Here is a 21,169-nt window from a genome sequence, read left to right as displayed (position 1 = left end):
TCCACCCAGCACGCCCCCTCCCTTTCTGGCGTCAGCCCAGTGTATTATAGTTGCTAAGCCGTGAGCAGCAACAACAAAACAGTAACAACACACACGTCCAGCCGAAGGTGAAGGAGCCCAGCTACGCAGCACTGAAGTGTGGCAGTTACAGGAATCCCCGAGGCCTCTCTGCAGACCCCCACAACTGGCCACACACAGGATTGAAGCTCCCACCCAGAAACTGCCTTGCCCTCTGCAGGGTGAAGGCAGAAATCCTCCTAACTGGGCCTAAATTCCCCAAGGAGCTTCATATTTAATGATGGTGATACTGCAAATGTAATTCTAGAGCGCATCTTCTCAATGCTGCCCTTCAACTTAGAGAATTAGAAAACAGGAAGGAAGCCAGTTGGATTCATTTGTGCCTCTTCTCCCAGCTCTCTTAGGACAGTACCCAAAAGATTTTCCTGCACAACTACTACATACCCGATATCCATGGACAGCACGGGAGGAGCAAGCAATTTCCCCAGAGTCGGTCTTTTTTATTTTTTATTTATTTTTATTTATTTATTTTTTGGCTGCACTTCACAGCCTGCGGGATCTTAGTTCCCTGACCAGGGATCGAACCTGGGCCCACAGCAGTGAAAGCGCTGAGTCTTAACCACTGGACCGCCAGGGAAATCCCAAGAACCAGTCTTGAGGATAAATGCTGTGGCAAGGGAGGCTGTAGACCATCTCCAGGACTGAAGACACAGTGCCCATATTTTCACCAAGTGCCCATACCCTGCGTCAGATTTCCCCCAAGTACTTTATATACACAGTCCCATTTAATACTCAGAGGCAGAAGATACTGTGTCCATTTTACAGGTGAGGATACTGAGGCTCTGGAACGTAACTATTTTGCCCAGGGCCACACAGCAAAGCTGGTGCCCTTTCCTTTGGCCCAAGCTTTGCAGAATGAATCCAAGAAAATCATTCTCCATGCCTTTTAGGATCCCCTAAATAAAGAAGGGCTTCTACAGGTTCATTCTGGAACAATCCAAGGAAAAAGTCTGTCCTTTGTCTCAGTATTAGAAAAGGCCTATTCCTAAAATAACATTAGAAACTATTCACAAATTTTTATAGTGTATTAGAGTTCAAAGAACTTTCCAGGGACTTCCCTGGTGGTCCAGTGGGTAAGACTCCGCGCTCCCAATGCAGGGGGCCCGAGTTCGATCCCTGGTGGGGGAACTAGATCCCGAATGCATGCGCAACTAAGAAGTCCAAATGCCGCAACTAAGAAGCCCACGTGCCGCAACTAAAGATCCCACATGCCACAACTAAGACCCGGGGCAGCCAAAATAAAAAAAAAAATAATAAATATTAAAAAAAAAGAACTTTCCAAATATTATTAGGCCTTCAGGACCCTTCTTAATTGGAGGGTAGCTATGAATTGTCCCATTTTGCAGATGTGTAACCTGAGAGCCACAGAGGGTAGAGACCTTGCTCGAAGCCACATGGTAAGTATGTGGTAGAGGAAGTCTCCCAAAGTTCCTGATATTCTATGTGTTGCCTATTTTTTTTTTTTTTGGTTTATTTTTATTAAAAATTTTTTTTCTTCCGGTTTTACTGAGATATAATTGACATAGCTGTGTAAGTTTTAAAGTGTACAGCATAATGATTTCACCTACATCATGAAATAATTACCACAATAAGTTTAGTGAACATCCATCATCTCATATAGATACAAAATCAAATAAATAGAAAAATATTTTTTCCCTTGTGATGAGAACCCTTAGGATTTATTCTCTTAACAATTTTCATATATAACATACAGCAGTGTTAATTATATTTATCATGTTGTACATTACATCCCTAGTACTTAACTATCTTATAACCAGAAGATTGTACTTTTTGACAAACTTCATCCAAGTCCTCCCCACCCCACAAAGCAGCCCCCCTGCAGTCCCTCCCCTCCTTTATGCTGAGAAGCCCAGAGCCTACCACTGCCTTCCAAACCACCTGCTGGGAAAACGAGGTGTGTCAAAGAACACTGAGCCAATGAAGACAGACGGCTCAAGCCCCAATCCTCATTCTAAATACTTCCCAGATGACCCTCTTGGAGATACCAGGTAGCAGAATAATGCCCAAGATGAACAGGGCTCACTTCAGACATGAAGCTCATACTCAAGTGAGGGACCCTGCGGCAAGACACTTGACCCCATCCAGCTTCCTCACCTGTGAAATACAGATACTTGTTGAATTTATAAAGGAGCTTCGGCTCCTGACTAAGTTTTGCAAGTACTATGCGAACACATGACTACTGAATTCAAGTTCACCCATCCTTCGGTCACTCAGGTCCCAAACCTAAAAGTCATCCTTAACTGTTCCCTGTCCCTCACACTCCACATCCAACCCACCTGCCTCCAAAATATCTTCACTACCAGAACCCTAGTCCCAGACACCTGCACCACTCCTTGGATGATTCCAACAGGCCCCATTGGTCTCCCTGCCTCCTCTTTCGCCCCTCTGTGGTCCATCATCCACGCAGCAGCCTGAATGATTCTTCTCAATCATAAATCAGATCCTGTCACTTCACAGTTTAAAACCTTCCAGTGGATTTTCATTACACTTGGAGTAAAACCCTATTTCCTTACCAGAGCCGACATGACCCTGGCTCCCACCTCTTGCTCAGACCTTCCTCTCATCACCTCAGCCACACTGGCCTTACTTCTTACCCTCAGACCTATCTCAGGTGCTTTGCACATCCTGCTCCTTCTACTTCAAGTCTCCCCTCCCAAAATACTGAAGGGCCGCCTTCTTATCATTTAATGTCACCTCTTCTGAGAGGCCTTCCCCAACCACTCCAGTTAAAGCCATGCCACACCCTCACCCCTATTCTCTCTACCACAGTATCTTGTTTTATCTTCCTTGTCCCACTTCATAGCTACAATTTTCTTGTCTACTTGTTTATTCTGTCTCCCCAGAACTACAATACAAGCTCCACTACTCCTGTTCATTATTACACTCTCAGTGTGTAGAACAGTGCTAGGCACATAGCAAGCTTTCAATAAACATTTTAGGAACGGTTGGTTCAAAAGGCAATGGTGGGACTTCTCTGGTGGCGCAGTGGTTAAGAATCCGCCTGCCAATGCAGGGACACGGGTTCGATCCCTGGTCCGGGAAGATCCCACATGCCGCAGACCAACGAAGCCCATGTGCCACAACTACTGAGCCTGCGCTCTAGAACCCGTGTGCCACAATTACTAAGCCCACGTGCCACAACTACTGAAGCCCGCGCGTCTAGAGCCCGTGCTCCACAATAAGAGAAGCCACCGCAATGAGAAGCCCGCACGCCACAACGAAGAGCAGCCCCCGCTCACGGCAACTAGAGAAAGCCTGCACGCAGCAATGAAGACCCAACACAGCCAAAAATAAATAAATAAATTTTTTAAAAAAAGGCAATGGTGTGCTCCCCTCTTCCTCTGCCCAAATTTAAGATTGGAAGTTTGTTTACTCATCCATTCAATCATTCGTTCATTCAGTTCAAATCAACAGCTGACTATAGGACACCTGAGAAGGTACCACAGTGAATAGGGATGACCTGTTTCCCAACTCAAAGCAAGATTTTTTTTTTAAACATGGCACTTTATACAGGAACTTATAACTTCTGCAAATGTGTCAGACTTCTTTGTAGTTAACTGCTGTTTCAGATTTACATGCAAGGGGTTACGTGACTTCCCTAAGGTCACAGGATGAGAACTCAGCATCCCAGTACCTCAGGGCAAAACCAAAATCTAAAATGTATCTGGAAGTGCCTAACCACTTTTATTTACCATCCGTGGTCATTTACACAAAAGTTAATTTAAAAAACCAGAGAGTAAATGTGGCTTTTCAAAAATTTCACCTCCATTTTCTTCACTCTGTTTCTATCTTCCTACCTGGTAGCAGGTACTATCAAACAATAGAACACTTTAAAGAGCACTGTTTTCTGGTTATGGACCATTAATGGTACCCTGGTTGACAGGCTGAGTCTTGATGCCAAAGGGAAGCAGTACTATAGTGCAGGTGCTGGGACCTCAGCCTTGGGAGTCAGAAAGGAGCAGATTCAAATCACATCTGCTAACAACTAGTGATAAGGCCCTAGACAAGTCTACTTTAATTTAATTAACAAACAATTATATAGCACTTACTAGATGCCAGCAGGGTTCTAAATACTTTGCAACTATGATTATTAGATAAGTCAGATATACTATTATCCGTATCTTACAGGTGAAGAAAGAGGCATAGAGAGGTGAAGTAACTTGCCCAAAGTCACAGCGAGTGAGTATTAGAGTCAGCATTCAAATAAGACAGTGTGATGCCAGAATCCATGCTCTTAGCCATTACACTATGTTTCTGCTCTAATCCTGTTTCTTCATCTATAAGACAGGGCTAATAAATCTGCCGTATCTCACAGGATCATGTGAGACTACCGGCACACTAAGGTAAATGTTAGCTACTCTTAGTGGTAGTAGTAATTGCCATCATTCTATCATCTACCTTCACCTTTGGTCCAGCCAAGGTCCAACCAAGACCTTTGGTCTTCTGCCCAAAATACTTTAGCTGAGAAAGATCTCCAAGGTCCTCTGCAGTAGAATACATTACAATATACTGAAGTTTCACGAGAACAAAAATTGTCTGCTTTTTTTGCTTCACTGTATCCAGAGGAAGCAGTGGGTACTCAGTAAATATGTGGTGAATAAGGTAGTAATAAATTGAATGCATAGACAGGGCTCTGTAGACACGACAACTAAAGTAATACCATCACTTCTCAAATGTAGCTAAACACAAAAGAGGTAAATTTACAAGGTTTTCAGAGCACAGTGGTAGCTGGCCGTTAGTTAAGACAGCCTGGCTATTAGGAGACAGTGTGGTATAATGCTGTTCATTCATCTTAGCTAAATGAACAAACAAGGAGACCCAGGTTCTCAAGGTCTTGGATTGTCTATCTGTAAAAGAGGAAGTTGGACAACATGATAATCATAAACAAATATATTCTACTTTCTCATCACTTTATAACAATCATCATAACAATATGAACGGAAGCCGACCACCAAAAACTCAATAAATGTTTGTCAGTGAACATAATCCCCAACTGACAGATGAGGAAACTGGGATTCAGTTCTCAAGTTCAAGGTCACTTGCACTGGGTAGAATATGAACTATAGTCCAGATCTCTTCCTACACAGGTCTAACACTCATGCATTCCAAGATCCTTTGTGATATCAGTCCTCTTGTCCAAGCTCAATGAATCTGTAATAATTTATCTTATCAAATAATCTTGCCTAACTTCACTACATCATGGGTCAGGAGGATCAGAAAGAAACACTATTTCCACTTTGTTAACCTGGAGAATCAAAAGATCTAAAGAGATAATTAGCAAATCCCTTTTTTTGCCCAGAATTTACAGATCATAAAATAAATGATGATTTCGCTTTAAACCATATGGTTTAAATTTAAGCAATGTGACTTTAAAAAAAAAACTTCTGGTAACACAATACTTTTTGAGAGTACAGTACAAAACTTCTTTCTCAATTCTGCAATCAGAGTTGTGCTACTTGATCCAAAGTAGAATCACAAAGTTAAATGTAAAAGGTTATCAGAAAATATCTATAAATGCTTGCTCACTTTATTTTTATTAATGAAATACATGCCTGACATTGAATCTGAGTATAACACCTTCCTAGGATTGTCAAGTTAGGAGTGAAAAAACATCTGGCAGTCGGTCAATTTTCTAGATGGTTCATAACAGGACAGTCAAGGTCAAATTGTTGAATCTCTTTTACCCTCTCATCTAGTAATTGAAAAGCAACCAATTATGAGCTCAAAATACTCCATTCTGGGTACTCTCACAAATACAAATGTCAGCTCCAGGATCACACTCGGGCTCAGAAAGTTCTGAGGGCAGGCTGACATGAACAAGAACAGAGAACAGAGGGGTAGTAGGGCAGATGCTCAGGCCACAGCACTTCGGTAACACTCAGAGAGAGCAGGAACTTTCACCTACTTTCTAGCAGTTTCATCATCTATCAAATGAGAAGAGTCATCTCACCAAATGATTATATGAACCAAATGATATGATGAGGAATTAAGTCTTGCAATCTTGTGCAAAGGTGAGAGACTACTGTTATCGTTACTAATTACTACGTCTGGGCACGGAAGGCCCCCTCGAACTCCTGGCTATATGTTCCGCAGGATCCCCACAAGATGGAATAGGTAATAGTTTTTTTCCTCCAAACTTCAGGTTTGGCAACCACGGATGCACCTGGCTAGCAAGGGTCTGCTGCTGAGAGGTGAGAAGCGAGGCCTTCGGGCTCTGGACCTAGCGGGCTCCACAACCACCGCGGCCCCCAGTCACCTTGTCCTCACCTTGAGGAACGGCAAAAGAAAAAGAAAAAGAAAAAAATCCTACATGGGAGAAAGTGCGGCCCTCAAAATAGGTGCCTCCACTCTTCACCTGGCCGCCGCTTCTGAGACCCACGCTTGCAGCGGGGCGGAGACAAGGCTGGGAGAGCTGACTGAGCCGGGGACGCCTTGACCTCGGGCGCCGGGCCCGCGGCAGGGACAGGTACACGAAAAGCCGGCCGGAGGTCGGGCCCGCCTCGCCTTGCCTCGCCCACAGCCGCAAGCACAGGAGGAGGCACCCCGCCCCCGTGAACCCAGAGGGCCCTCAGTTCGCTCTCACCTGCAGCCGGGTCACCAGTAGGCTGTAAGGCGCCATTTTGTGCACTGACAAAGATGAGGTCGCTTGAAAATGACGTGCACACGGCGTACTTAAAGCCTTCGGGTAGGGGGCGCGGCCTGAAGAGAAACGCAACACCGTGAAGGCTGGGCCTCCGCAGAGGCGCCGAGTCGTGTGAGCGCCTTGGGCGGAGCTCCCGTGTGAGGAACCTACAGGGGAGAGGACAAAGCTGCATAAAAACACTTGCGGAAGTAAATACCGGGAACGAAGATGTCTTATCGAAGTGCAAGCTTCATCTTTGCACTTTGCAATTTGTATCTTCCATTCAGATCTCTAAAGGGTTTTTTTTTTTTTTTTTTTTTGATGACTTTCATGCACCTGCCAGGACCTGACTCCCCAGGACGGAAACTTGTCTTTGAAATGTGATCGCGCGAGAACGACCGGGCCTTGGTGCAAAGACTGTAAACGCTGATGGAAGCCTAGAGAACCAATCACGGCGATCAGGAGGCAGGAACAATGGAGGTTAAAGGTCGGCCGGAAGTTCCCTAAGTTTCCGGTGGCATAGAGGGAGCTATGGCTAAACATCACCCGGACTTGATCTTTTGCCGCAAGCAGGCTGGTGTTGGTGAGACGGCCTCCTGCCCCCGACTGTCTCGGTGGGGATGGTATTAGAACCTGAGGAGTTCGGGGTTCCCATCACTTCCTTAGGGTCTTGCCTCGGGGGCGCCACTTTTCCCGCCTCACGGTCGGTAGTGTAGGAGCGCGTGGGTTTGTGGTCTCTGATGAAAAGAGGGCGGGGCGTGTGTGCTAGGAGCCGGAGGCGGGCTGCCGGGATGGGGTCCGGAGAAATTCTCAGTTTGCCCAGGACCTGGGAGGGGCTTCGGGAGGGTGTGGATTTGGTTCGGATTGAAGTTTACGAGGATAGGATGGAAAGACTCCCTCAGGGCTCACTGCAGTCCCTGCTCCTGTCCCCACCTCAAGCTCGAGGATGTTTGTCCCCTTTTCGTCAAAACCTTAATCCTAATTGTACTCTTTACCGTCTTTCTTCTTGCAGCCATTGGAAGACTGTGTGAAAAATGTGAGTGGAACACGCCTCCCCAGACAGCCCACCCGTCCCACTCAGTTTCTGTGGAGCCAGCCAACGGGCATTTCCAGCGGTGCCACTAAGAGGGCTTTGAGTAGATGTGACTGGAAGCATGTTAACACAACGCCAGGCTGCAACTAAAGGCCACCACCCCACTCCAACTTGCACATTTTAGACACTAATTTGAGAAAAATCTCTGGCTGTGGACCAGAAGTAGCATGACCCCGTCCCCAACACACACAGCGTTCTGCCAGTTAATCATATAGACTTATCTGCCAGGTGCTATTCTAAGCTCTTTACCCATTAGTTGATTGACTTTTCCTGTGTGTTGTGGAGATTGAGCTGAACACTAGGTAAGCCCAGTTTTGTGATGCCAAAGAAGCAGGCCCTAAAGTCACCGTCAGAAGACCAGTGTATTTCCCCATTAGCAGGAGGAGGGCAAAGGACTTGAAGTACTTGCAAGTGGGCATAACTCCTCCATTCTCTTTTCCTCACAGGTGATGGCAAGTGTGTGATCTGTGACTCCTATGTGCGTCCCTGCACCCTGGTGCGCATATGTGATGAATGTAACTACGGCTCTTACCAGGGACGCTGTGTGATCTGTGGAGGCCCCGGGGTTTCGGATGCCTATTATTGTAAGGAGTGCACCATCCAGGAGAAAGATGTGAGTATATACTAAGCTTTTCATCTGATCCTTCCTTTTATTTAGTAACACTTTGCCATCCACTCCTATGGTCTGTAGATTACTATGTTCATCTAGTCATCTAGGTTATAATTTCTTCAAGGTCTGTGAGCCATACTGGATGTAGTCCAACAAAACGCACTTATTTTGCATCAAGGACAAAAATGCAAGAGAAGCAAATGTTTGTCAACACTAGCAATTTGGAAAGCCCTCTCTTCCTTTGATGTCTCTCTCTCTCATTATTTTTTTTTCTCTCATTATTTTTATTCAGAAATAATATCCTTTTTTTTTCTTTTTGGCCACCCCCCCCACACCCCATAGCTTGTGGGATCTTAGTTCCCCAACCAGGGACTGAACCCAGGCCACGGCAGTGAAAGCCCAGAATCCTAACCACTAGGCCACGAGGGAATTCCCAATAGCCTGCATTTTTAAGTCCTAGCACAGTGCATGGTGTGTAATAGCCACTCAGTAATTCTCTTAACTATCATTAAGGACTATTTGGGTGGATGTAGTGACTTCTGAACTTGGGACAATTCAAGTTGATTTCAGTTCTAAGTGGCTAGAGAATGCTTTTGGTTTGATTTTGCAGAATTGATTGCAATTCTTATGACATTTTTGCCCCTTGACATTGTGTGGTGGCAGTGGGTAGTTATTCAACTTCTTGAGCCAGATGCCAGGGTAGAGGGCTGTAGGTCTATACCAAAAGTAGGCTTCTTGGGGAGAGGGGTGGGAAACCCATGATTCAGCTTTTATTCTTCTTATGACACAGTAAAAGGAAGTGTGATCCACTGCCAATAGTCTAATATAAGGTATCTGGTTACCTAATCTAGGATAAGGCGTAAGGCAAAAGATAAATAATTCTTGGGACTTCCCTGGTGGTCCAGTGGCTAAGACTCTGCACTCCTAATGCAGGGGACCCGGGTTTGATCCCTGCTCAGGGCACTAGATCCCACATGCTGCAACTAAGAGTTTGCATGCTGCAATTAAAAGAGCCTGCAGGGCTTCCCTGGTGGCGCAGTGGTTGGGAGTCTGCCTGCCAATGCAGGGGACATGGGTTCGGGCCCTGGTCTGGGAGGATCCCACGTGCTGCGGAGCAACTGGGCCCGTGAGCCACAACTACTGAGCCTGCGCGTCTGGAGCTTGTGCTCCGCAACAAGAGAGGCCGCGATAGTGAGAGGCCCGTGCACCGCGATGAAGAGTGGCCCCCGCTTGCCGCAACTAGAGAAAGCCCTTGCACAGCAACAAAGACCCAACACAGCCAAAAATAAATAAATAAATAAATAAATAATAAAAATAAAGGAATTCCTTTAAAAAAAAAAAAGTTCTAAAAAAAATAAAAATAAAAAAATAAAAGAGCCTGCAACTAAAAGATGCTGCACGCCCCAATGAAGATCCAGCAGATGGCAACAAAGATCCTGCGTGCGGCAACTAAGACCCAATGCAACCAAATAAATAAATAGATAGATAAATAAATAAAATCTTTAAAAATAAAAAAATGATTTTTTTTTTTTTTTTTTTGGTCTGCGTTGCCTGGCTGTGGAATCTTAGTTCCCAGACCAGAGATGAAACCCAGGCCCCCTACAATGGAAGCACACAGTCCTAACCACTGGACCACCAGGGAATTCCCAAAAGATAAATAATTCTTAATATTTCCTTATGCAAAGAGTAGGTATTTATATATACACACACACACACACACACACACACACACACACAAAATCTCTCTTTTTCTTCACAATAGCTTTGTTAAATAGGGATTATTATTATCTCCATTTACAGCCCCTCACCCAGCTAATAAGTGGCAAGTCCAAGCTGTCTGACTAAACCTAGCAGTGTCCTTTCATAAGTCCTTTTTTTTTTTTCTTTAACCCAATTTATTATTTATTTATTTATTTTTGGTTTTGTTGGGTCTTCGTTGCTGTGTGCAGGCTTTCTCTAGTTGCGGCAAGCAGGGGCTACTCTTAATTGCAGTGCGCGGGCTTCTCATTGTGGTGGCTTCTCTTGTTGCAGAGCATGGGCTCTAGGCGCGCGGGCTTCAGTAGTTGCAGCACGCGGGCTCAGTAGTTGTGGCTCGCGGGTTCTAGAGTGCAGGCTCAGTGGTTGTGGCGCACAGGCTTAGTTGCTCCGCGGCATGTGGGATCTTCCCGGACCAGGGCTCGAACCTGTGTCCCCTGCATTGGCAGGTGGATTCTTAACCACTGCGCCACCAGGGAGGTCCCCTTTCATAAGTCTTTTTAATGGGATCTGCCCGTGTTGAGGAGAAACAGTTCAGCCACCTCAGCAATCTTTGCATTTGGATCCTGTCTACCTCTAATAAGTGGGATATATCAGACCAGATAAAACTTTCTTAACATCATTAATTCTTCTGTTATTTAGGGAGATGAGAAAGGTCATAGATAAAGTACCAGAAACATAATTTCAGTTGGTGATTTGAACAGCCTCTTGTCCTAAACTCTGATTTGCATTTACCTTTGACCGTCAAATCATACCCTGCTTGATCTGATCCACCAGCTAGGTGACACTCCCTTTATAGAAAGGACCTTGGTTTGTGTATTTGTCTCCCCTTTTCCCTAGTTCTTGGTACAGTCCCTGGCATGTACTGTAAGTATGGTCCACATTTTTGTTGCTACATCTGTAAATCATCCATAGGGTTCCCCCTACAGAGTGTCTGGTATATAGTAGGTGTTTGGTAATTATTTATAGCCTGTATACCACGGTGAGACAATATCAGTGAAGAGAAAGTACAAACAATTCTTAAACTAGCTAAAACTAGCTAAAGAGTCCATTAAGGACAACATTTTCTTGAACTTTTCCATGGTTGTAGCTAGAGGTTTTGTTTTGTTTTGTTTTTTTGCAGCTAGAGTTCTTATCTGGCATATGCTTGGCAACCAGAGAGTGCTTAATAAATGTTAATTGCTGTCTGATTCCTCTGCATGCGGAATGTGACCTGATCTCTCTGGATCCTTGTGCCTCATTCTGCCCCTGAGAATTATTCTAGATGTCACCACTTCCTCTACTTCACGTGTACAGGAATGTTCTGAGGATATTTGAGATGGTATCTACCTCACATTTACTCAGCAATAGTTTCCAAGGAACACAAAACAGTCCAGTGATATGATCCAGCCTCTCAGCCTTACAGGTCATCATGTAGATTAAGTGCCTAAGACTTTCCTATGCAGAAATCTTCCTGCAACCAAAGCAACCCCTGTTATTGTTCTCTTCCTGCAACTTCCATAATTTATAAGGAAATTAGACCAATAAACTAAGCTGGGTGTTCTCCATAGTTTTTCAAAGCTTCAAGAATACTCAGGATTTGGGGACAATATCTGTGGGCATTGCTGCCAGAGGACAAATGTGTTTCTTTGCTTTTTTTTTAAATAAATTAATTTATTTATTTTTGGCTGCTACTCTTCGTTGCGGTGCGCAGGCCTCTCATTGTGGTGGCTTCTGTTGCTGCGGAGCACGTGCTCTAGGCACGTGGGCTTCAGTAATTGTGGCTCTCGGGCTTAGCTGCTCTGCAGCATGCAGGATCCCCCCAGACCAGGGCTTGAACCAGTGTCTCCTGCGTTGGCAGGCGGACTCCCAACCACTTCGTCACCAGGGAAGTCCCTTTTTTTTTTTGAAAGAAATACTTTGTCCTATCTAAAGTGAAGCTTTGGGCTTCCCTGGTGGCGCAGTGGTTAAGAATCCGCCTGCCAAAGCAGGGGACACAGGTTCAAGCCCTGCTCTGGGGAGATCCCACATAGTTGCTCCGCGGCATGTGGGATCTTCCCGGACCAAGGCTTGAACCTGTGTCCCCTGCATTGGTAGGTGGATTCTTAGCCACTGTGCCACCAGGGAAGTCCCTAGCGTTGGTTTTTAAGTATTACTTGAAAGTCCTGGATTTTCACCAGGCCCAGGTCCAGGATAATTTTTGTAGCTTGCTTTTGTGACATAGAAACAGACTTGACATACAGCCCTCCTCAGAAAGGAAATCCATAGGCATTGAGTTCTCCTTGGTGGTTGCTACAGGAGCCTGTCTTAGGCTTCTCCTGGGGATGTTTTAATGGACATGTTTAGTATAATGAAAACAAGCACTTGGCAGTCTAGTGTCTACTTTTTTTGTGAAATTTTAGAAATGAAGTGGCCATTAAACATGGACATTCAATTCAAGCCATAGCTGCCTAAAATAAAAGCTCCCTGTGCTCAGAATGGGAAAATCTGTCATACTCTGGGAGGACTGAGAAAGGATGAAATCTGTATTCAGGCATACAATTGCTAAAAGAGCTACTACCATCAGGCAGACATTTGCAGGTTGTTTTTTATGTACTCCCTAGCTCAACTCACAAATACTCTCTGTACTGCCCTTCGAGGTTTCTTAACAGTCCTTCCATCTTCCTTTTCATGCTTTCCATTCACAGGTGTATTCACAAAAGCCAGCCAGTTCCAATGCACACATCCTCACCTCTTCACAGCATTGGTGGAATTTGGGAACAACCACGAGGCCCACGGGAGATGTGTAGAAAATAAAAAACAGGAGTTTAGGCAAGAAAGCAGGAAACTTATAAGTCAGTGAGAGAAAATGCCATAAAAGCCAAAGAACTAATAATCCAATGCATTGGTTTTCCGATTTTTTTTCAACTTTTTAACATGTAGAGTCCCATCTTCAAAAAGTATCTTACACAGAAGCCACGTGTGTATGTGTGTGTCTGTGTGTTAGGTTGAACCATCATGAAATTGCTGATACTTATTTTTGGCAATTTCTTATAATTTATTAAGGGCTGGCTATATGCTAGGCATTGTTCTAAGTATATTGATTCTTAATTCTGTAAGGTCGGTTCTACCATTGTAGTAATTTAATATGTGACTAAAAAGAGACACAAGGAGGTTAATAACTTCTCAAAATTCAGGTGACCTATCTCCAGAGCCTACAACCTTTTTTTTTTGTTTTTTTGGCTACGTTGGGTCTTCGCTGCTGAGCGCGGGCTTTCTCTAGTTGTGGCGAGCAGGGGCTACTCTTCGCTGCAGTGCGCAGGCTTCTCATCGCAGTGGCTTCCCGTTGCAGAGCACAGGCTCTAGGCGCGCGGGCTCAGTAGTTGTGGGGCACGGGCTTAGTTGCTCTGAGGCATGTGGGATCTTCCCAGACCAGGGCTTGAACCCATGTCCCCTGCATTGGCAGGTGGATTCTTAACCACTGCGCCACCAGGGAAGTCCCTACCATCTTAATATGAGTGAGAACACAGCTGCACAGATTGGGGGATGAGTCCTACTGTCACCTGGCCCCTCTCAGGACTCTCTAGGGCTCTATAAATACAGTTCATATACATTGACCTGATCCAGTCATCTTATTTTATAGTTGGATACAAATCCAGACAGAAGAGGTTTGCCCACAGTCACACAAGTCAGTGAGGCAGAGTAAGCCTGAACAGGCTATCATCATACCATAAAATTTCAAAGCATCCCTAAAGGGCTTAAAGCACTGTTGTGTTTAATAGCAGGCTACCTGAGGCCAGGAGAGGCAGCTCTTTCCACATTTGTACCAGGACTTTCAGTACAGATTACGTGGCTTACTTGAGTTCACCTGGCAAGCCATTGGTGGGGCTGGGCCCACAACCTGGCTTGCTTAGCACACCAAACTCCACAGATGGTAGTTCTCAGTGTAATACATGGTACATGTTTTCTAGAAAATAATGAAATGTTAGTGTTGGCTTTGTGTGGTTTCAGAGATTCTTGTACAGTGTTGATATCAGTCCCCAAAAAGAAAAATCAGCTGAATTAGAAATGAGATGCCTAAGGACTTGATTCATTCATTCATTCTATAGCCCAGTGTCACAGGAAACAGCTACCTTTGACATGGGTGTTTAATAAAATCATGAGATCTGAGAAGGTTTATTCCAGTAGCAATTCCCCAATTTTCCTCCCATCATCCCACATCAACTGATGGAGTCATCATTCCTGCAAAACACAGCTTCCCAAGGGCTTCACTGAAACCACTCAAGCTCACAAAACGGCCAGGGGAGTGTGTCACTACACATCAGAGTATGAGCCGTCAACAGCTGTCTCTGGCACAGGAGCACTCTTCCCCCAAGACCATGTGTCCGGTTAAGTGAATTAATACGGACACATCAAACTCAGTATTCTCTTATGATGTTTAAAATGTAAGGTACTATTTCCTCAAGTCTTTAGATTTCTTTCCCTTGGTATTTTCTCCTTTCTTGGGATAGTGAAAGAGAGCTAGGAAGCTTGATCTGTAGATGATTATTACCATTTCTTACCTCTCACTTGGAGAAAATCCTTTGAACACCTTAGAGAGTTTTAGATTCTACCTCCACTATATCATATTAGTAACAGAAGTGGGCTAAGAATCCAGCATTATAAGTGTAGGCCACTGGATAAACGGTGGACAGGCCCTGGGCACATTCTAGGTGTTTAGTAAATACTTGATTGATCAAATAGGACAAATTGAACTGGTAAGATGAATGGCTAAACCATTAATCCAAAAGTTATTTTTATCTTAAATCCCTCTCAGTTCAAGCTCAGAGACTTTTAACAACTTATCTATTCTGTTTTCCAGAGAGATGGTTGCCCAAAGATTGTCAATTTGGGGAGCTCTAAGACAGATCTCTTTTATGAACGCAAAAAATATGGCTTCAAAAAGAGGTGATTGGTGGGTTGCCTCTTCCTCCCCCCGTCAAGCTGCTGCAGCTGCCAAAAGAAATGCCTACAGAAAGGAAATGGAGCACACAGCATCACCTGAATTGCCTATTAGTACACTGGCACCTTTCCACCCTTTCCTCTCCTCTCACCCAGCCATGGTAGGAATGGAAAAAAAGATTCTTCGCAGAGCACTCTGGCAGACTGTACCACAGACAAATGAATAGATTGATTCATGGCATTCCTTAAATTCAAGAAGCAAGTCTGTGTTAATCCACATCGAGAAGTTCTGTACACCAAAAGCTTCTAAAACAGGAATGATGTATCATTTCAGTCTTCTGTTTGAGGAGCTGGCTGTGAGGCCGGCTGCAGTGAGAAGCATGGCCCTGCAGCAGCTCTGACGGCAGCTGCCCTTGAGGAAACATCTGCAGCGCGGTGGGGGCTCTCAGGACAGTCAGTGTGGGCATTTCATCTTGTAACACCCACCAGGTGGTGCTGCTTCATGTAATTTTTCTTCTAAAAATTGGAAACCCTTTCTGTTGCTATTGTATTCATAAAGTAGGTGTTTATTTTCTGGTAGTCAGCCCCTTCCCAATTTAATTTTAACTCTAGGAATTTTAGTCACCCAGGAATTTGTGATTCAAAATAAAGGTATTGGGATTCATTAAGCACCTTGTTCTCTTATTACTACTGGAATTCAAAACCACCCATGCCTTTTATGATAGGTAAACCAAAGTTATTTTTAGAAACTTTGCTGTTTCCCCTTCCTGTCCGACTTGAATTTTGAACTGAAGAGATGGCTTCCAGTAATGGTGAAGGGAATGAGACAAAATGTACTCGAATGAGTTAGGAGAGGTGAACTTGGTTGATTTGTTTCACAAAGAGCATATATACTCACATTAAGGATATGAGGGGAGGGATTTCCCCAGTGGTGCAGTGGTTAAGACTACGCACTTCCAAAAAAAAAAAAAAGACTACGCACTTCCAATGCAGGGGGCATGGGTTCAGCCCCTGGTCGGGGAACTAAGATCGCACACGCCTCTCAGTGCAACCCCTCCACCAGAAAAAAAAAAAAGGATACGGGAGGTTTGTTTAAGTAAATTCAAATTCAGACGCATCCTTTACCCTGACTCAACTACCTGTACTTTTTGTCTGCTAGAGGCAATAAGCAAGTTATCCTGAGGAGCCACATTCATAATTGGAGACTTCCAGTCAAGTAGGTCTTTGACACCATGAATTTGAAAAAGGCTGTGAGTCCTGCAGAATCCAGGGGCCTGGCCCAATGTTACACTGCAACTCAGTGGCAGATCCAAGTTGAGATGAGAGCTTTCTGACTTCCTATCAGTGTTTTATCTTGGATCAATAAAACTTGGTTATTTGTAATGTATTGAGTGTCCAAAATAGAATTAAGATAACCTCTGCCTTTAAGGAATTTAATAATTGAGCTTGCCAGAAATAGCTCAGTGTAACACAGGGGATGCACAAAGGAAGGGTTCTGGGCCTCGCATGGGGTACCTCGGGAAGGCTAGGGGAAGGCCACAGCCATAGGGCTGCCATGAGGGCTCCTTTCAGTTCCTCAAACTGCCGCTTTCCTTCCTGCTGCAGTGCTTTTTACCTGTTTTTTACCTCTAAAGCTGTGCTTCCCTTCTGCTCAGCTAACTCCTACTCATCCTTCAGACCTTAGCTAAGTATTTCCTAAAAGATGCCTCATCCAACCCCCAATCTAAGTTCCTCTTGTTATACTCCCACATAGCACCATAAGCATTTTGTTTATAGCATTTGGTAATATTGACTGTCATCTACTAGGCTGTGTTCCATGATGGCAGGAAGCAAGTCTGTTCTGCCCAGCAGGTAGCAGGTGCTCAGTATTGAATGAATAACTGAAGTCATAGAAACCAGATAATAAACTGGGCTTTGAAGGCCATGTTGGAACCTACAGGCAAAGGGGGTAGGGTCTGCAGATAAAGATATTTGTGTGGGGGAAACAGTTTGAATGGGGTGATGTGTTTGGGGAGCTCTGAGCAGTTCTAAAGCATCAGGTGAGGGTTATGGTGTATCAAATGAGTTGCAGAAACCAGATAATTTTCAGATTATAACTAGAATCATTTGATTCTATAGTAACTTTAGTTTTAATGTGTAATATAAGTCAAAATGTTTTGTTTTGCTAAACAAATCAATTTCTAAAATTTGTTTATTGGGACTTCCCTGGCAGTGGTTCAGACTCTGTGCTTCCAATGCAGGGGGCACAGGTTCAATCCCTGGTGGGAGAACTAAGATCCCACATGCCACGTGGTATGGTCCCCCCGCCAAAAAAAACATTTATTAACCACCTTGGTACACATAACATCTTGCATCTCCAGATGTTTGAAAAGCTACTCCTTACTTTCAGCAAAACACCACCTTAACTGTGCTCTGTGAGTCTTAGTGTGTATGCCTCTAAAAGTTCTTGCAAGGGAGCTTAAAATTTAATGCGCGGTAGGATTTCCACACTGATAAGCAACAGGACAAGTTCAACCTCAGTCCGGTGAATTCTGCTGAACTCTGTTCCTCTGTCACCTAATTTTATAATCCCATTCTCCATTTGTTTGCTCTCTGAGGCCAAGAGAATGATACAATACAACGAATAAGTTAAAAACGCCTTAGATAAACAGCGTTCAAGTTCAAATCCTTAGTTATCGTCTACCTTGGACTTTAGAGTAAGTCCTTTTCAGTTAAAAATTAGAATAATGATAATACTAAATTCTCTATTGGGAAAACATTGCTTACAAGCTGAATTTTAACCTCTAATAGTATATAGTTCTGTGAAAAGAATTAGAATAATGATCTCAGCCAACTGTATGGCCACAAAAAATCAGAATGGGCTTAAAAATGATTGCTTTTCTCCATTGTTGAAATAAGCACTACCTACACAGGTCTAGTTGAAATAACTGAACTCATCATAGTCAGTCTAAGAAAGTGGTTCCATTTCCTGGGTTTATGATTATTACTATTAAGTATTCAGTGTTTGATACATTCATTTCTAGGATCTAAAAAGGATGGGTGTCTTCCAGCTTCTCAGATATACTCTGTACACATATGGTAATTTAATCTCCTTTAAACATTGCACTTTACATGTGCTCTTGCTCCAAAGAAAAAAAAGTATAAAGAGAAATGTGTGGGCTTTATAATCGGTCCTGTATTTGAATTCTAATCTGCTATTGACCTTTAGTGAGGTTTTCGGTGCTTTTTTTTTCTTATCTATTAAATAAGGATATTAATGCCTCCCTCTTTGGGTTGTAAGGATTAAATGTGACCTCGTAAGTGCCTGACCCTTACCGGGAAGGCTTCACATCATAAATGGTAGCTCTTTTACAATGGGCCTTTACTTCATAGATAAACATTTAAGTTCTAGCATTGAAGATCCTCCATATGGTTCCCTCTCTTCCCTACCCCTCACGTTTTCCTCTATTCATTCTCTGCTGTTCATTAGGCAGCTGAAGGGAATTCCTCACACACAGCCCATCTTCTTGGCTCTCTATTTCCTTTGTTTGAAATACCATTCCACCACCGTCACATCATCCAGCCAAGTCTGTACCTTCTCCTTCTAAGCTCCTAACATCTCATGAATGCTTCCAGATGCACCATACCCCACAACAATCTCTCATGCCTAGTACATACGTATAACAAAAATTTCATGAAACATTTACTGTGTGTACAGTATTTTCAATTTATTCTGTTCTAAAAAAGAAAAAAACACTTATTAGAAAAAGGGGTCACAAATTCAGGAGTCTGGGTGAGTAATATAAGCGATTAAAAGGGAGGGGTGGGACTTCCCTGACGGCCCAGTGGTTAAGACTCTGCCCTTCCATTGCAGGGGTCACGGGTTCCACCCCCAGTTAGGGAACTAAGATCCCGCATGCCGAGCGTTGCCGCCAAGAAAAAAAAAAAGCATGATGATCAACGGTATGTGGCACTGGGCCTCAGTGTCTGGGGGACAATAGGGAGTGGTAGGGACCTTGGAACCAGACAGCACAGGCCCTGTCTAGAGAAGACAGTTGCTGTTCAAGTCCAGACAGTTGCCAGCTTGAATACCCAGTGTTAACAGATCTTTTGAATTTAGGACAAGTGGCAAATTAAGATATGTTTGTGCAATCTCCCAAGTTTTAAGTGTTGCCAACTCATTTTTTTTTTTTTTTTTTGGATGGGGACCATTTTTAAAGTCTTTATTGAACTTGTTACAATATTGCTTCTGCTTTTTTTTTTTAATGTTTTGGTTTTTTGGCCCCGAGGCTTGTGGGATCTTAGCTCCCCCACCAGGGATCGAACACACCCCCACCCCTGCATTGAAAGGTGAAGTCTTAACCACTGGACCACCAGGGAAGTCCCTGTCAACTCATTTTTGAAATTTTAATGTGTCAGTATATGCCAAGGCAATACATCCACCAGATGTGGACCTTGGCCTGCCAATTAGCAGCTTCTAAATTAAGAAAATTAACTTCCCAGGGAATCAAATTCAACTGACTAAATTTCAAAGAGATTGTATGTCACTATATTTTGACCTGTAGCTCTTTATAGTTTGAAGCAAGGACATAAAGGTGCAAGATTCTTTGCCTTGGTTGGAATTTTCCTGCCTTTAAAAAAGAAAAAGTCAAAAAAAAAAAAAAAAAAAAAAAAAAAAAAAAAAAAAGAAAAAGTCTCCAGTTCCCATCTTTCCCCAGTTATTCAGTTCCTTATCAACTCTATCCCCAAGTGGCCTCTCTGCCACCACCAAGGCTACGATGATACTTTCTTTGAACACGGTAGTTTTAGTGCCTTAGCCAAAGACAGGTTTGTTCACTTACCTTGTTTACTAGAATTCACTCACATCAGGTCAATACATAGCAAATCGTTTGCCCTTGGCATCCATCCAGTCACTCTTCTCCAAAGCTAATTTCTGCTGTGGCTGTCTTTGCTCCTGCCCAGTTGGAGGAGTGGATGTGAAGAATCAAACTGAGGAACTATTTTCTTGGATAACTTAAAAGAAACTACAAAATTTCTCACCCCAACATGTGTATATGAGAGAGTGACTCACCCCTGAGAGTTAATTGGGGCTAATTATGACTAGCCTGACTTGTCACAACAAAACATCTGGCATAACTTGCTTACTCTCAGACAGGGGAGCTGCCTCCACCCTCTCCCCAAGCACACGCTTACTCCTGAAGCTCACCATTTTGAAAACAAAGCGTATGCCTTTCAACGTATGATTCTTCCAAATGGGAGGGGACTCTGGAATGCTTGAGTAGGAATTCAGCTCACAATTAAGCCCTAGCAAGATGAAATCACACGTTGGGGAGAGAAAAAACGTCCTCTCACCACATGATAAATGGAGACATCAGCAGTTAAGAATGATTACCTTTTTCCCCTCTATTTTATTTTTTCCTATTTATATGCTAACCCTTTACCCAGGGATCCCATTTACCAAGGAAGCTGGATTTCTCAGTTTTGTTTCAGTGATATTGCTCAAGGCGGGTGTGTTTTCAGCACTGCAGGGGAGATTCGAATAAATATAGGAACGCGCAAAAATTCAACACCTTCCTTCCAGGGATTCACTCCGCTCTCCCACAGCCTGCAGTGAACGGTAGGAAATGTATACCCTTTATCTACTTATATGGACTCCATCCCTCCTTCCTGTGATACCCTAGGAGAATTCGTTTCAACTCACCCTCACCATTCTCATCCTGTCTTGTAAGGTTTCCTATTGGGAAATACACAATGAGCTGAGCACAGCACATGTAGAATGCAATTTGGCCAGAACGGTGACTTTTAATTAAGAATAGTACCTATTTGAGACAGGCTTTACATACAGTATCATATTTAATCCCCGCACGATCTCCATTTTAAGGATTAGAAAACAGGTTTGATGATGTAAAGAGATTTGTTGCCATTAAATCAAGATAAAACAGTTGGTGGCGGAACTGGGATTCAAACCCACCTATTTCCACAGCTGCCTCTAATAAATGACTACAAATACCAGCATCCCTTGCAATGCCCCAATGCGCAAACGCACTCTCCCTAAAGCCCAGGCTCCTTGGCTCTCGGCCCCCACTTCCCCGTCCTAGAGGTTGGATCGAAC

The 21,169-nt window shown here is 43.7% G+C and overlaps 2 protein-coding genes across 2 annotated transcripts in view; one reads left to right on the top strand and one right to left on the bottom strand.

Annotated features, from left to right (window-relative positions):
- ACO2 (aconitase 2) overlaps positions 1-6,929 on the bottom strand; it is a 52,968-nt gene extending 46,039 nt beyond the window's left edge. The window contains exons 1-2 of the mRNA XM_059937077.1: positions 6,893-6,929; positions 6,683-6,798 (exon numbers count right to left, since the gene is read on the bottom strand). Coding sequence (XP_059793060.1) covers positions 6,683-6,798; positions 6,893-6,914 — 138 coding nt within the window. The 5' untranslated portion in view covers positions 6,915-6,929. The remainder of the gene's footprint in view (positions 1-6,682; positions 6,799-6,892) is intronic.
- Positions 6,930-7,082: 153 nt separating this feature from the next.
- Positions 7,083-15,746, top strand: PHF5A (PHD finger protein 5A). The gene is made up of 4 exons (XM_059937079.1): positions 7,083-7,304; positions 7,734-7,757; positions 8,261-8,427; positions 14,999-15,746. The coding sequence occupies exons 1-4, from the start codon at positions 7,253-7,255 to the stop codon at positions 15,086-15,088; spliced, it is 333 nt and encodes a 110-aa protein (XP_059793062.1). The 5' UTR covers positions 7,083-7,252; the 3' UTR covers positions 15,089-15,746.
- Positions 15,747-21,169: the final 5,423 nt, after the last annotated feature.

The sequence above is a fragment of the Balaenoptera ricei genome, chromosome 10 (assembly GCF_028023285.1).
Source record: "Balaenoptera ricei isolate mBalRic1 chromosome 10, mBalRic1.hap2, whole genome shotgun sequence".
In the NCBI taxonomy this organism is placed as follows: Eukaryota; Metazoa; Chordata; class Mammalia; order Artiodactyla; family Balaenopteridae; genus Balaenoptera; species Balaenoptera ricei.
Note: the sequence above shows the minus strand (reverse complement) of the source record. Positions and strands in the feature narration are given on the sequence as shown.

Excerpts from the sequence above, each read along its gene's own strand:
- PHF5A (XM_059937079.1), top strand. The coding sequence starts at position 7,253 with ATGGCTAAACATCACCCGGACTTGATCTTTTGCCGCAAGCAGGCTGGT. Across the intron at positions 7,305-7,733 it reads CCGCAAGCAGGCTGGTGTTG|CCATTGGAAGACTGTGTGAA; the intron begins GTGAGACGGCCT and ends TTCTTCTTGCAG. Across the intron at positions 8,428-14,998 it reads GCACCATCCAGGAGAAAGAT|AGAGATGGTTGCCCAAAGAT; the intron begins GTGAGTATATAC and ends TCTGTTTTCCAG.